Source organism: Artibeus jamaicensis, unplaced genomic scaffold (assembly GCF_021234435.1).
Source record: "Artibeus jamaicensis isolate MK-2021 breed Jamaican fruit bat unplaced genomic scaffold, CSHL_Jam_final contig_519, whole genome shotgun sequence".
Classification (NCBI taxonomy): domain Eukaryota; kingdom Metazoa; phylum Chordata; class Mammalia; order Chiroptera; family Phyllostomidae; genus Artibeus; species Artibeus jamaicensis.
In genome coordinates, this window is record NW_026521871.1 from 17,774,339 (window position 1) to 17,787,589 (window position 13,251).

General features: G+C 43.1%; 2 protein-coding genes across 2 annotated transcripts in view; both read left to right on the forward strand.

The window, feature by feature from the left end:
• Positions 1-2,234: 2,234 nt before the first annotated feature.
• LOC119038328 (ribose-5-phosphate isomerase-like) lies at positions 2,235-3,998 on the forward strand. The gene is given in 3 exon segments (XM_053669035.1): positions 2,235-3,331; positions 3,334-3,628; positions 3,631-3,998. Coding segments are annotated over 3 exon segments (972 nt in total). The 5' UTR covers positions 2,235-3,022.
• A 6,834-nt stretch (positions 3,999-10,832) lies between these two features.
• IRAK2 (interleukin 1 receptor associated kinase 2) overlaps positions 10,833-13,251 on the forward strand; it is a 56,261-nt gene continuing 53,842 nt past the window's right edge. Inside the window, exon 1 of the mRNA XM_037130801.2 lies at positions 10,833-11,017. Within this exon, the coding sequence (XP_036986696.2) occupies positions 10,924-11,017 (94 nt within the window). The 5' untranslated portion in view covers positions 10,833-10,923. The remainder of the gene's footprint in view (positions 11,018-13,251) is intronic.

Genomic DNA, 13,251 nt, shown 5'->3' on the forward strand with positions numbered 1-13,251 from the left:
GTATGTGCTGTGACCAAGGATTGAACCTGCAACCTTGGTGTATCAAGAGGACACTCTAACCAACTGAGCTATCCTGCCAGGGTTTACTATTTCCCCTCCTGCTGGCAACCTAAACTCCCTGCCCTAACAAACTATGTGCATGGGGGCACTCTCCACCCTCACCACACATACCCAGTAGTTCATTGGCAGAGCACAGAAAAATTAGATACACTTGGGATGGTAATCAAAAGGCTTGAGCAATAGCAATGGATATATGACAGAACGTCCCACAAAACTTGTTTTGGCATTTGGCACATGAAACCTCAGGAAATAATCTGTCAGGTTAACATACAAATAGCAATATACTCTCTCCGTACGCTGCAGGTAGAAAACATGAAAGATTATTTTGTTTCATTTGGGAGAAGCTAAGAGTCCTAGAGGCTTGGGGCCGGCCCCACAGATGTTAGTTAGTAAGAGAACTGAGACTACTGGAAAAACCAGAGGAAACCCCAGGGAACCATTTCAGTTTCAGATAAATTGAAGGGAAGTTAATTGGGTAAAGGATAGTTTAGCAGCCATTTGCTTGATAGGGAGTGACACGGGACGACATTCTTCACCTGTGGGAGGGTGACCATTTCCCTCGGTCCAACCCAAGTGCACTGAGAATGCTCACTGCAGTTACCCAGAACTCGGAAGCATGGACAGCAGCCAAGCTCAGCATTACTCTAGCAGGCCTGGCCTGTATATCCTGGAGCAACTGCAGGGGTGAGGGGGATTTTGAGGGTGGTCTGGTGCGGCCTGGGACAGCAGTTTTCCAAATACTGGTTTGTGATTTCCCTCGATAGACGTTGGGATTGTCCTATCCCTTCTATAGATGAAAAGCAGAACCCTCAGGTACAGACCCCAATACTAGAAGCAAATTTACACTGATGGGGGATTGGCCAAATAAAGGATAATGCTCCTAAATAAACTATTAAAAAGTTCTTCCTGTAGGTGACAGAAAGAACTATTTATTATTGATTGCAAAAAGTTTACAGAAAATGTAATGTGTTTAGAATTTTTATATGCAAAGCATGTATTTTATGGAGGTCTAAATCTGTGAAAGTATATACCACAAACTGTTAATAATGGTGATCCCCCAGGGGTGAGACTGTGGGAAGGTGTTCATTTGTTTTTTTTCTCCCTCTCTCTTCCTGAAATAAAAGGAGAAAAATCACACACACACACACACACACACACACACATACACGCACGCACACACCCTGGTCTCTGCCCCTGGTTCCTAGCACAGGACACCCCAAACCCTTGCAGATTCCTAAGCGATAAGAGCAGTAGGAGCATCTTTTGTTCTAATGAGGTGACTCTTGGTCGGCTCCTGGGTGGGGGCTGGTCACCACAAAGACCAAGCCATAATTACAAGCTCGGGATTTCCAGCTCTGCCCAACCCCCTACTTCTCCAGGCAGGGAAGCAGCTGGATGTGGATTAATATAATAGTTGATTATGCCTATGTGAGGAAGCCGTTATAAAAATCCCAGTAGCACAGGGTTCAGAAAGCTTCCAGGTAGGCTAACACATCTGTTAGATAGGACAAGGCTCTCCAATTTGTCCATTCCTACTAAATAGTATTCTTGAAAAATTAAAATGTAGCACAGTGTTTTGCAGACCAGCTATAAAGAGGATGAGCTTGACAGGAACCCAACACAGTAAGACTAGCTGGCTGCAAAGAAGGAATCAACCTGTAATTGGCCAAATAATGTAGATGAGCAATGACTAAGCCTCCCTTTGAGGAGAAAGAGCTTAGGATACGGATGCCCTCTCTCTGTCTTTTTTATTTTTTTTTCTGCAAGTAAAAACTACATTATAATAACTACACTTTGTGCTTGAATAGAATACCCCAAGTAGTGAAGCCCTTGAGTTCACATCAGAAAAATGATGCACCCCAGCTCCACAGTGACAAGCTCCTGTACTAGGGGCCCTGTGTCCTTTTTTAAAAAAGATTTCTATTTATTTATTTTTAGATAGAGGGGAAGGGAGGGAGAAAGAGGAGAGAAACAACAATGCAAGAAAGAAACATCAACTGGTTGCCTCTTGCACACCCCCAAATGGGGACTATACCCACAACCCAGGCATGTGCCCTGAGTGGAAATCCAACAGGCTACCTTTCGATTGGCAGGAGGACTCCCAACCCACTGATCCATACTAGTCGGGTGGACCCTAGATCCTTTTAAAGACTGAGAAACGTAAGTGTTTCCCTAAGTTCTGTGATTCTTTCTAGCAAATTAATTGAATACCAGGCAGAGGAGCTCATGGGAACCTCCAATAAGTAGCCAAGGCAGACAGAAGTTGCGGGCAACCTGGGGGTCTCCTTCTTGTGATTGGCACCCGAATGGGGAACAGCCTTGTGGGGATCCCCTACCCTGTGGGATCTCATGTTATCTCCAGGTTGACAATTTTGGAATTGAGTCAAATTGTATGATGACACCCAGCTGGTGTCACAGAGAATAGCTTGTTTGTAGGGGGAAATACCAGAAGTGTTCAAGTGAAATGTTCTGTGTCAAGTAAAGGAGTGTCAGGGCTCAAGACAAATATCCCACACGTCCCACAGTGGCATACTGATCGCTTTGAACTGAAGTTACTTGACTGGCAGCGGGTGCCAAAGGACGCTTGAGCCTCTCAATCTCCTTGAAAGCAGGAAACAGTCATACCTCGTTTCTCAAATGTCTAGCTATTCCGTTCTTCACCAATTTGTTCATGGGACCGGGGGAGGCGGGGTAGGGGGAATGTCTCAGTTGTCAAACAGACTTCTGTTCTCGACCCCAACAGTCCTTTCATGTTGATAAGGACAAATCTCCCCTGTGAAAGCTGTCCTTCTGGAACCTGGAAGACACTCCTTACTATAAAAATTAACTCAGGGCCAAGAAATTAGTATAATCCAATCTGATTGCCTCTTTTCTAAGTTACCGCTTTGTTTAAATTCCGCATTGATGGATACACAAGCCTGGCAGTCTGGGATTCCCAGTGGTGTGAGCTGAACAAGCACCAATGGTGGCGAGGCCAACATTGTCTTTCTGGCCCCTCAACGACATCCAAGGCCATGGAGCCAAGAACTTTGTGGGCTGCGCTGTGGTGGAGAATCACGTGAGGAATAACCAAGTGCTGGGAACTGGAAGTGATTCTACAATTTTCCGTGCTGTGCAGCGAATTGCTGAAAGACTGAAACAAGGGAAGCTGAACCTCGTCCGTATTCACACTTCCTTCCAGGCCTGTCAGCTCATGCTGCACTGTGGCGTAACCCTCAGTGACCTGAGCAGACACCCCGAGTTTGACCTTGTCATGGATGGTGCTGACAAAGTGCTGTAGGTGCTGGTCTCAGTGTCATCAGGGGTGGTGGAGGCTGCCTGACCCAGAAGATTGTGGTGGGCTCTTCCACTCACCTCATCATGATTGCTGATTTCAGGAAAGGGTCAAAGAACCCTGGGGAGCAGTGGCACAAGGGAATCCCCACTGAGGTCATCCCCATGGCTTACAACCCAGTGAGCAGAGCTGTGATTCAGAAGTTTGGGGATGTGGTTGATTCTTGTATGTGCCCTGACCGGGCATGGAACCTGCAACTTTGGTGTGTCAGGATGTATAACGGGAGTTTTATCCTGCCTGGGAGTTTGACCCTGTGCACAAATGGAGTGAAGTGAACCCAGCTATCAAAATGACCCCAGGAGTGGTGGACACAGGCCTATTCATCAATATGGCTGAGAAAGTTTTTTTCAGGATGCAGGATGGCTCAGTGAACATGGGGGAGAACCATTCTGTGGACCCTGCCAGGAGTGGAGTGGGCTGCCCTGGAGCCCGCAGCCCACCTCCAGGTGGACGTGCCTCTCCAGGAGCCTTTGCCTTAGTGTCTCTGTGCCAGGTGGACAGCGGCAGGGTGGGGGCTGGGCGGTTAAATCCAGTCTTCTCAAGTCTTGTTATTAAGTGTCTTTTTAAAAAGAGCAATACAAACATACATACTTTTTACTATTAAAGATATTCAATTTTTTAAATAAAGTGGAATTTGATTTCATATTTTATATAAAACATTTACCAAAAAAAAGGGAAGGGATTGACTTTTAAACTTTTAACTTGAAGGCTCGAGTTTCTGAATATTGTGTCTGCTGAATAATGTAAATCAAAACTTTTTTTTGTTTTAATTTTTTAATTCAATTATTTATTTATTTATAGTGAGAAACAAGACCGATTTTCATATTCCAGGGTATTATTTTGCATATAGATATCATTATTGCTTTCTAGAGTTACACTTTTTTAAAAAGATTTTATTTATTTATCTTTAGAGAGGAAGGGAAGGAGAGAAGGAGAGAAACATCAAGGTATGATTGCCTCTCATGAGTCCCCGTGAGTTCCCCACTGGGAACTGGCCTGCAATCCAGGCATGTGCCCTGACTGGGAATCAAACCGTGATCGTGTGGTTTGCAGGCCTACGCTCAATCCACTGAGCTATACCAGCCAGGGCAAAACTTCTTTAAACTGCTAAAATAATGGGCCCAGCCAGTGGTGATTCCCTGATGCTTTACTGGAAACATCAGGGTTTACTTTTCTACCACACTCTTTTTTTGTTTTTCATTTTTGGGGGGGATCACACACAGTCTCTTGTTACATATTTTAAAATGAGGTTTACAAAAATCTGTTGAGTGTAGCCATGTGGTGTGTAAGGACTTGGTGTAAACTGTCAGGGAGAAAATGTGGTTCTTTTTTTAGGATCAGGGGGTTCATTCAGACCCCTGTTGATAGAAGCAATTGGCCAGAAATACTTGCTAGTACTGCTGGGAAATGTGAGGTACATTTAAATGACTGTGTTTTGTTGCTAATATTTTATCTGTTCCTGTATTATTACTTGCATGGTTCAGCATTAGAAGTTTTTTAAAGTATGTTTTATGGATTATGCAATTACATTTGTCCCAATTTTTCCTTCTTTGCCTCCCTCCACCTCATACCCCCTTCCCTCCAGCAATTCCCGGCCTTACTTCATGTCCATGGGTCATACATATAAGTTCTTTGGCTTCTCCATTTCCTATACTATTATTAACACCCCTGTCTATTTTGTACCTACAAATTATGCTGCAAATTATCCCTGCAACTTTTTCCCCATTCTTCCCCTTCCCCCTCTCAGCTGATAACCCTCCAAATGATTTCCATATCTATGATTCTGTTCCTGTTCTGGTTGTTTGCTTAGTTTGTTTATTTTTTAGACTCAGTTGTTGATAGTTGTGAGTTTGTTGTCATCTTAATGTTCATAGTTTTCAAAAGAAGAAAAGGTATGTTTCTTTTTCTTAAATAAATCCCTTTAACATTTCAAGTAATAATGGCTTGGTGATGATGAACTCCTTTAGCTTTACCTTGTCTGGGAACCACCTTAGCTGCCCTTCCATTCTAAATGATAGCTTTGCTGGATAGAGTAATCTAGGTTGTGGATCCTTGCATCTCACCACTTTGAATACTTCTTGCCAGTCCCTGCTTGCCTGCAAAGTTTCTTTTGAGAAATCAGCTGGAAGTCTTATGAGAACTTCTTTGTAGGTTACTATCTGCTTTTCTTTTGCTGCTTTTAAGATTCTCTTTATCATTGACTTTTGGCATTTTAATTATGATGTGTCTTGGTGTTGTCCTCTTTGGGTCCAACTTGTTTGGTACTCTCTGTGCTTCCTGGACTTATATGTCTATTTCCTTCACCAAATGAGGGAAGTTTTCTTTTGTTATTTTTTCAAATAAGTTTTCAATTTTTTACTCTTCCTTTTCTTCTTCTGGTACTCCTGTGATTTGGATATTGGCACTTTTGGAGATGTCCTACAATCTTCTTATACTTTCCTCGTTTTTTTGGATTCTTGTTTCTTCTTTCTGTTCTGGTTGACTGTTTATTTCTTCCTTATGTTCCAAATTATTGATTTGAATCTCAGCTTTGTTCTCTTCACTGTTATTTCACTTAGTGTAATTTCATTTCTTCCTTTATGTTGTTGCCATACTTAGTGAGTTCTCTGAGCATCCTGATCACCAGTGTTTTGAACTCTGCATCTGATAGGTTTGGCTATCTGTTTAATTCTTTTTCTGGGATTTTGTTCTGTTCTTTCATTTGAGCTGTATTTGTTTGTCTCCTCAATTTGACACCCTCTTTATGTTTGTTTCTGTATATTAGTTAGAGCTGCTTTGATACCCTGTCCTAGGGCACCTGTTAAGTTGTATGGGGTGGAGCCTTGGGTATTTGCCAGGGAGGGGTAATCTGCCTCATCACTTTGTGCCTCTGTGTGGGGGGAGGGTTTGGAGAAGGGACAATACCGCTGCCTGTCTTCTGGAGGTTTGCCAGGCACACATCCTTTTTCCAATCACTTCACTCACTTGCTGTATGTGACCGGCACCCTTCTAGCTCTTGCCCTGGTGGTGAATGCCAGAGTGGGTGGTTTGTGTACATTCTAAGTCCCTAGGGGCCCTTTAGACAGATTCTCCTGAGGGACTGGCAGTTTCTTCCAAACTCTTCCACTGGTTTTTACAGCCAGAAGTTATGGGGCTTTATCTTCCTGGTGTTGGAACCCTGGGCTATGCAGTCTGGCCTGGGGCTGGGATCTCTTTCTCCCTGATATCTCTCCTGATTTTTTTATCCAACATATGAATGTGGGACCACCCTTTCCACCACTGCCACCTTCCTGTGCCACCCCGCATCTCCTTGCCTCTCTGACCTGTCTCTGAGTCTCCACCCCTCCTACCCATCTGGATGAATTTAGTTTCTTTACATCCTTGGTTTTCAGACTTCCATACAGTTCCATTTTTCTGGTAGTTCTGGGTGTTATTTGTTTGGAGGTTAGCTGAAATTCTTCTGTGGTTGTGCAAGGAGGTGAAGTGTGTCTACCTACACCTCTATCTTCAGTTGAAGTCAGCATCAGAAGTTCTCACATCTTTATCTTGTTTGAGGGTTGAAATAAAATAATATGGTGCTATTCTTTTTTTTCCTCTTTGGGGAAGAGACCTCAGGGGCTGTCTGGTCCAGTGGTTCTCAAACTTCATGGATTCGGGTTTTCAGAGCTTGTTGTAAATTCAGATTCCAGGCCCTTTATCTTCAGAATCTGATTCAGTGAGTCTGTGCTGGGGCCCCAGGATCTGTATTTATTGATTTATTTAAATTTCTTTCTTTATATATTTTTTCATTTTTGATGTTTTAGTTTTTATGCTATTACAGATGACTCATTTTTCTCCCTTCACACCCCTCCACCCAGCCCATCTCCCATTTACATAGTCCCCACACCATCATCCATGTCCATGGGTCCTTCAAGTATGTTCTTTGGCTAATTTCTTCACCTCCTTTCAGTTAGTCACAATAATCCCACTCTCCACTTACAGCTGTCAGTCTATTGCCTGATTCCATTCTTCTGGTTCTATTTTTTTCAGTAGTTTATTTTGTTCATTAGATCTTCTTATAGGTGGGCTCATATGATATTTGTCTTTCACCAATTGACTTACTTCACTTAGCATAATAATTTTCCGTTCCAATCATGCTGTCACAAAAGGCAGGAATTCCTTCTTTCTTTCCGCTGCATAGTATTCCATTGTGTAAATGTACCACAGTTTTTTGATCCACTCATTTACTGATGAGCCATTAGGCTGTTTCCAAATCTTGGCTATTGTAAATAGTGCTGTTATGAACATAGGAGTGAAAAAATTCTTTTGAATTGGTGTTTTGTGATTCTTAGGATATATTCCCATCAGTGGAATCGCTGGGTCAAAAGGCAGATTCATTTTTAATTTTGAGGAAATTCCATACTGTTTTCTACAGTCTGTGTTCCCACCAACAGTGCACTAGTTTTCTCTTTTCTCTGCATCCTCGACAGTACTTGCTCTTCATCAACTTATTAATGATGGCCATTTTGGCAGGTGCAAAACGATATCTCATTGTGGTTTTAATTTGCATCTGTCTGATGGCTAGTGACGTTGAACATCCTTTCATATGTCTCTGGGCCCTCAGTATGTTTGCCTGGAGAAGTGTCTATTCAGGTTCTTTGCCCATTTTTTAATTGGATTCTTTGTCTTCCTGGTGTTGAGTCATGTGAGTTCTTTATAGATTTGGTAGATTAAACCCTTATCCAATGTATCATTGGCAAGTATGTTCTCCTATACAGTTGGTTCCCTTTTCATTTTGATGATGGTTTCTTATAGCCATGCAGAAGGTTTTTAATTTGATGTAGTCCCATTTGTTTATTTTTCCCTTTATTTCCCTACCTTAGGAGATACATTGGCAAAAATGTTGCTATGTGAAATATCTGAAAGCTTACTGCCTATGTTTCTCCACTAGGATTTTTGTGTTATCCCAACTTATGTTTAAGTCTGAGTTTATTCTGGTGTATAGTATAAGTTGGTGGTCCAGTTTCTTTTTTTTTGCAGGTACCTGCCCACTTCTCCCCATGCCATTTATTGAAGAGGCTAATTTTACTCCATTTTATGCATCTGCCCCTCTTTGTCAAATATTACTTGACCATAGAGACATGGGTTTATTTCTGGGCTCTTTACTCTGCAATTGATCTTGGCCAAAAGGCCGAGAAGCGATGGGGCTCTTTATTCTGTTCCATTGTCCTGTGTGTCTGTTCTTATGCCAGGACCGTTTTGATTACGGTGGCCTTGAAGTTATGGTGCCACTCTTAAAAGAGTGCACAAAACTGGCTCAGACTCCTCTTTAGCACTGAACTTTTTTTTGTTTTGTCAATTTCCCACACAGTTGTTTCTTTGTCCAAATAACGTAAAATGTAACCAGGCTGATCATTTTTGAGCCTCATTTTATGAACTGAGCATCATACTGTGATTCTCCTGTGTGCATGTTAAATGGGTTTTTCTCCTGTTAACCTAGTTTATGCCAATTTTATTATTACTAGAGCAGCCATAAGAACTAAAGAAGGGTACAGGGGTGGAAATGCCCCTCCCCAACAGGAGAAGAGAGGGAAGTGGGTTTTTCCCTGCAATAGAGGAGGAAAGACAAGGGTGGGTTTATTTCTTAATTCACTCCATTTCTCCTTTTGGACAATGGTCATGTACTCTCAGAAAAACCAATAAAGATATTTTTATTAGAAAAGGAAAAAATAATGCTGGCTGGCGTGGCTCAGCAGTTGAGCGCTGGAGTACTAGGAATGGAAGGGTCACTGGCTTGAAGCCTGGTCAGGGCACATGCCTGGGTGCAGGCCAGGTCCCCCATTAAGGGTCCTCTGAGAGTCAGCCAATCACATCGATGTTTCTCTCCCTTTTTCACCTCCTTTCTCCTCTGTCTAAAAAATAAATAAAATCTCAAAAAAAAAGAAAAGAAAAGAAAAGAAAAAGTATGTATGAAGTCCAGAGAAGGTTTATTATTATTTCCTCTTCATCGATCTATCTCCATGCCCCAGTTTCCTGATTAACATTGTTTCTCGACTCTGCCGGCATGTAATTAGATTTACCTGGAAGCTTTTTAAGGATTTTATTTATTTAGCCCTGGCTGGTGTGGCTCAGTGGATCAAGTACCAAACTGCAAAGCAAAGGGTTGTTGGTTCAATTCCCAGTCAGGGCACATGCCTGGATTGTGGGCCAGGTCCCTAGTAGGGGGTGCGCAAGAGGCAACGGCACATTGATGTTTCTTTCCCTCTCCCTCTCCTTCCCCTTTCTCTAAAAAGAAATAAAATATTTTTTAAAAAAAGATTTTATTTACTTATTTTTAGAGGGGTAGGAAGGGAGAAAGAGAGGGAGAGAAACATCAATGTGTGGTTGCCTCTTTCACCCCCACCTCTGGGGAACCAGCCGAAACCCAGGCATGTACCCTGATTGGGAATCAAACCAGTGACCCTTTGGTTTGCAGACTGGCACTCAGTCCACTGAGGCCCACCAGCCAGGGCTACCAGGAAGCTTTTTAAAATGCATGTGCCTGAGCCCCACCCAGAACAATTGAGTGTGGATCTTTGGGTGTTAGGCTGGGCATATATAGTTTTTAAAAATTTCCCTCGATGGCCCTGGCTGGTGTGGCTCACTTGGTTGGAGTGTCATCCTGTGCACCAGTGGCTTGGGGGTTGGATTCCCGATTGGGGCACATACCTGGGTTGGGAGTTTGATTCCTGGTTGAGGTGCATATGGAAGGCAGCTGATAGATGTTTCTCATGTAGATATTTCTCTCTCTTCTTCTCTTTCTAAAATCAATAAACATATTTAAACATTTTAAATAAAAATCTCCAGATAATTCTGATGTGCAGGTGGGATTGCAAATCACTGACTGTCATTTCAAGGAAAATTTAATGTGAGCAGGTCAAAATGACATAACTATGTAAGTAATTGTATTCAGTCTCAATAACTGTTTCTAACTGGTAGAGAGGGTGTTGGCCTTGGAAATAGCAAATTAGGGGAAGAAATGAACTGTGCGGGATCAGGAGAAAATTTTTGTGGTGGGACAATATAATAGAGCTAAAAGAAGACTACCTTTGGAGTCATATTTGGGTTGAATCCTATGTCACTTGGCCAATTTGCTTGACTGAATTACAATTGACTTGAGACTTAGTTTCCTCATCTGTAGAATGGGAGGTAATTAATAGAATATTTGTTGAATGAATTATATATGGCAGAGCACCAGAAGCACTGGAAATGGAATTGGAAGTCCTCCTAAGACTGCCACGGAATTTCCGATGGCCTTAACCGTGTCTCCTCTCCATTCTGGGCCTCAGTTTTCTTTGCCAGCTCTGAGTATTTTGGTTTCACAGCTGCTCTGGTCCAGCCCGCCACACGGAATAGTGCTCCACTCGCCGCCGCCGCTGGATGGCAGTGGTGCCGAGCGCCGGCCCCGCCCACTGCCGGGGCGGCCGAGGCGGGCCGGTGGGAAGGGCCAGTTCCGGGATAGAGAAGTAGACTCGCCGTCGCTTGTGGTTCAGTCTCTCGGGAGCTTCTCCGCCGGCCCTCGCAGTCCCGCCATGACCTGCTACATCTACCAGCTGCCTTCCTGGGTGCTGGATGACTTGTGCCGCAACATAGACACACTCAGCGACTGGGACTGGATGCACTTTGGTGAGTGGGTCCCCTAGCGCCCCCTCCGAGGCCGGCCTCCAAGCCCCCTTTTAGCCTCTCTGTAAGTGGGTCCTGATTCCGGGGGGGTCTGCGTGCTGTCATCTGGACCCGGGCCTCGCTGTGTGCCCGCAGGCAGGTCAATGCTCCCTCTATGGACCCTAGTACGATTGTCTGGAAGGCGTTTTGTGATCTTGGGAAATTTCTGCGGTCACTCTGTCGCTAAGTAATGACCGATTTGACGATGCTGTTAACAGTAAAGCTGATAATAATAGCTTTGAGCACTTAACGTAAGCTGTCAGTGTGCGGGGCCCTGATGTAAGCACTTGGCAGGCATTATCTCACTTAGTCACCGCCTATAAAGTGTATGTTTCGCATTTCTCTTACTGGTTTTTACCTAGGGAGAACGGATTTAGAAAGGTAGAGTCACTTGCCTGGGGGCATAGCTTGGTTAAGTGACAGATTGGTAGTTGAATACAGGGTCTGGCTCCACCAGGACTTTGTAACTCCTTGGTGTGTTTTGTTTGTGCCTGATGATTGCTTTTGTTTGTGCCTGATGATTGCTGAGAGCTCTGGGCATCTAGGGGGAGGCTGTGCCTGTGGTCCTCAGGTTCCCAAGTAGAGGTCTACATTCCAGGCCACCACCTCCTAGCTGTTGATTGTGGGTGAGTTCCTTAATCTTTCTGAGCCTCAGCTTTTTATTCTGTAAAATAGAGGTTGTTGTGAGAACTGAAAGTTGTATAAAAAGCACCTGACACTTAAGTGTCAGAAAATCTTGTAAGTAATAAGGAAGTATATCAATAATCATTCTGGGCTCTGGCTGGCTAGCTCAGTTGGTTAGAGCATTATTTTGCTATGCCAAGGTTGTGGGTTCGATTTCTGGTCAGGGCACATACAAGAAAAAAAACAACAGTGAGTGCATAAATAAGTGGAACAACAATGCAGTCTTTCTTTCCGTTCCTCTCTCTTGCTCTCAAATCAATTAAAAATATTAACAATAATCATTCTTAGTTTTCTTTAAAGATTTTATTTATTTACTTTTAGAGAGAGGGGAAGGGAGGGAGAAAAGGAGAGAGAAACAGCAATTGTGTGATTAGTTGCCTCTTGCATACTCTGTACTGAGGACCTGGCCCTAAACCCAGGCATGTGCCCTGACTGGGAATTGAACCAGCAACCAGCTACCTTTCCGTTCACAGCCTGGCTCTCAATCCACTGAGCTACACTAGTCAGGGCTGTTTTATGTTTTAAGTCAGTGTCACTCATGTCACTTTATTTTAAAAATAATTATTTATCCTTTCTTTAAAATTTAGATAACATACACCATGTTTTATGTGTGTGTGTGTGTGTGTGTGTGTGTGTGTGTGTTATTAATCAGTTTGCGCAAATAACATCTATTTTAACCTAGTGGTTCTCAACCAGGGGTGAGCCTGCTGCCTAGGGAATATTTGCCAACGTCTGGAGACATTTTTGGTTGTCCCAACTTGGGAGAAGCAGTGGGCAGAGGCCAGAGATGTTGTGCATCCTGTAGTGCCCAGGACAGCCCCCTCCATGAAGAATTATCCAGCCCAAACTGTCAATAGTGCTAAGGTTCAGCTGGGTGGCTCAGTTGGTTGGAACATTGTCCAGTATACCAAAAGGTCATGGGTTCGATTCCTGGTCAGGGCACATACCTAGGTTGCAGGTTTGATCCCTGGTCAGGGTACGTTTGGCAGGCAACTGATCAATGTTTCTCTCCCACATCGATGTTTCTCTCTCTCCCCTTTCTTCTCTCTCAAAAATCAATGAACATATCTTTGGGTGAGGATTTAAAAGCGAAACAAAACAAAACAAAACAAACCAATAACAGTAGCTAACATTTATTGACTTCTTACCATGTGCCACCAGAGTGCTATGTGTTTGAGCCTTTTAGCCTTTTTAAAAAAATGTATTTATTTATGTGTGTACATTTTTAAAAAAATCATACAATTTTGAACATTCTAATAGCCTGCTTTTTTACTTAAAATATATCACAATGATTTCTTCTTGCCAAGCAATATTCTTTAGCAACATGGATTTATTTTCAGTGTGTTTTTATTAATTCTTTTTGATGGATAAAAGTAACCAATGCAGTAGGTTAAGTGATGTAAATAATGAACCTGTGCTAGAGGAGGGTGTCTTGCCCTTCCCTGGTCCTCAGCTTCCCCGTTCCTCTCCCTAGAGACAATCAGTGGTACCTCGTCAGGGCCCCTCTGAGAATG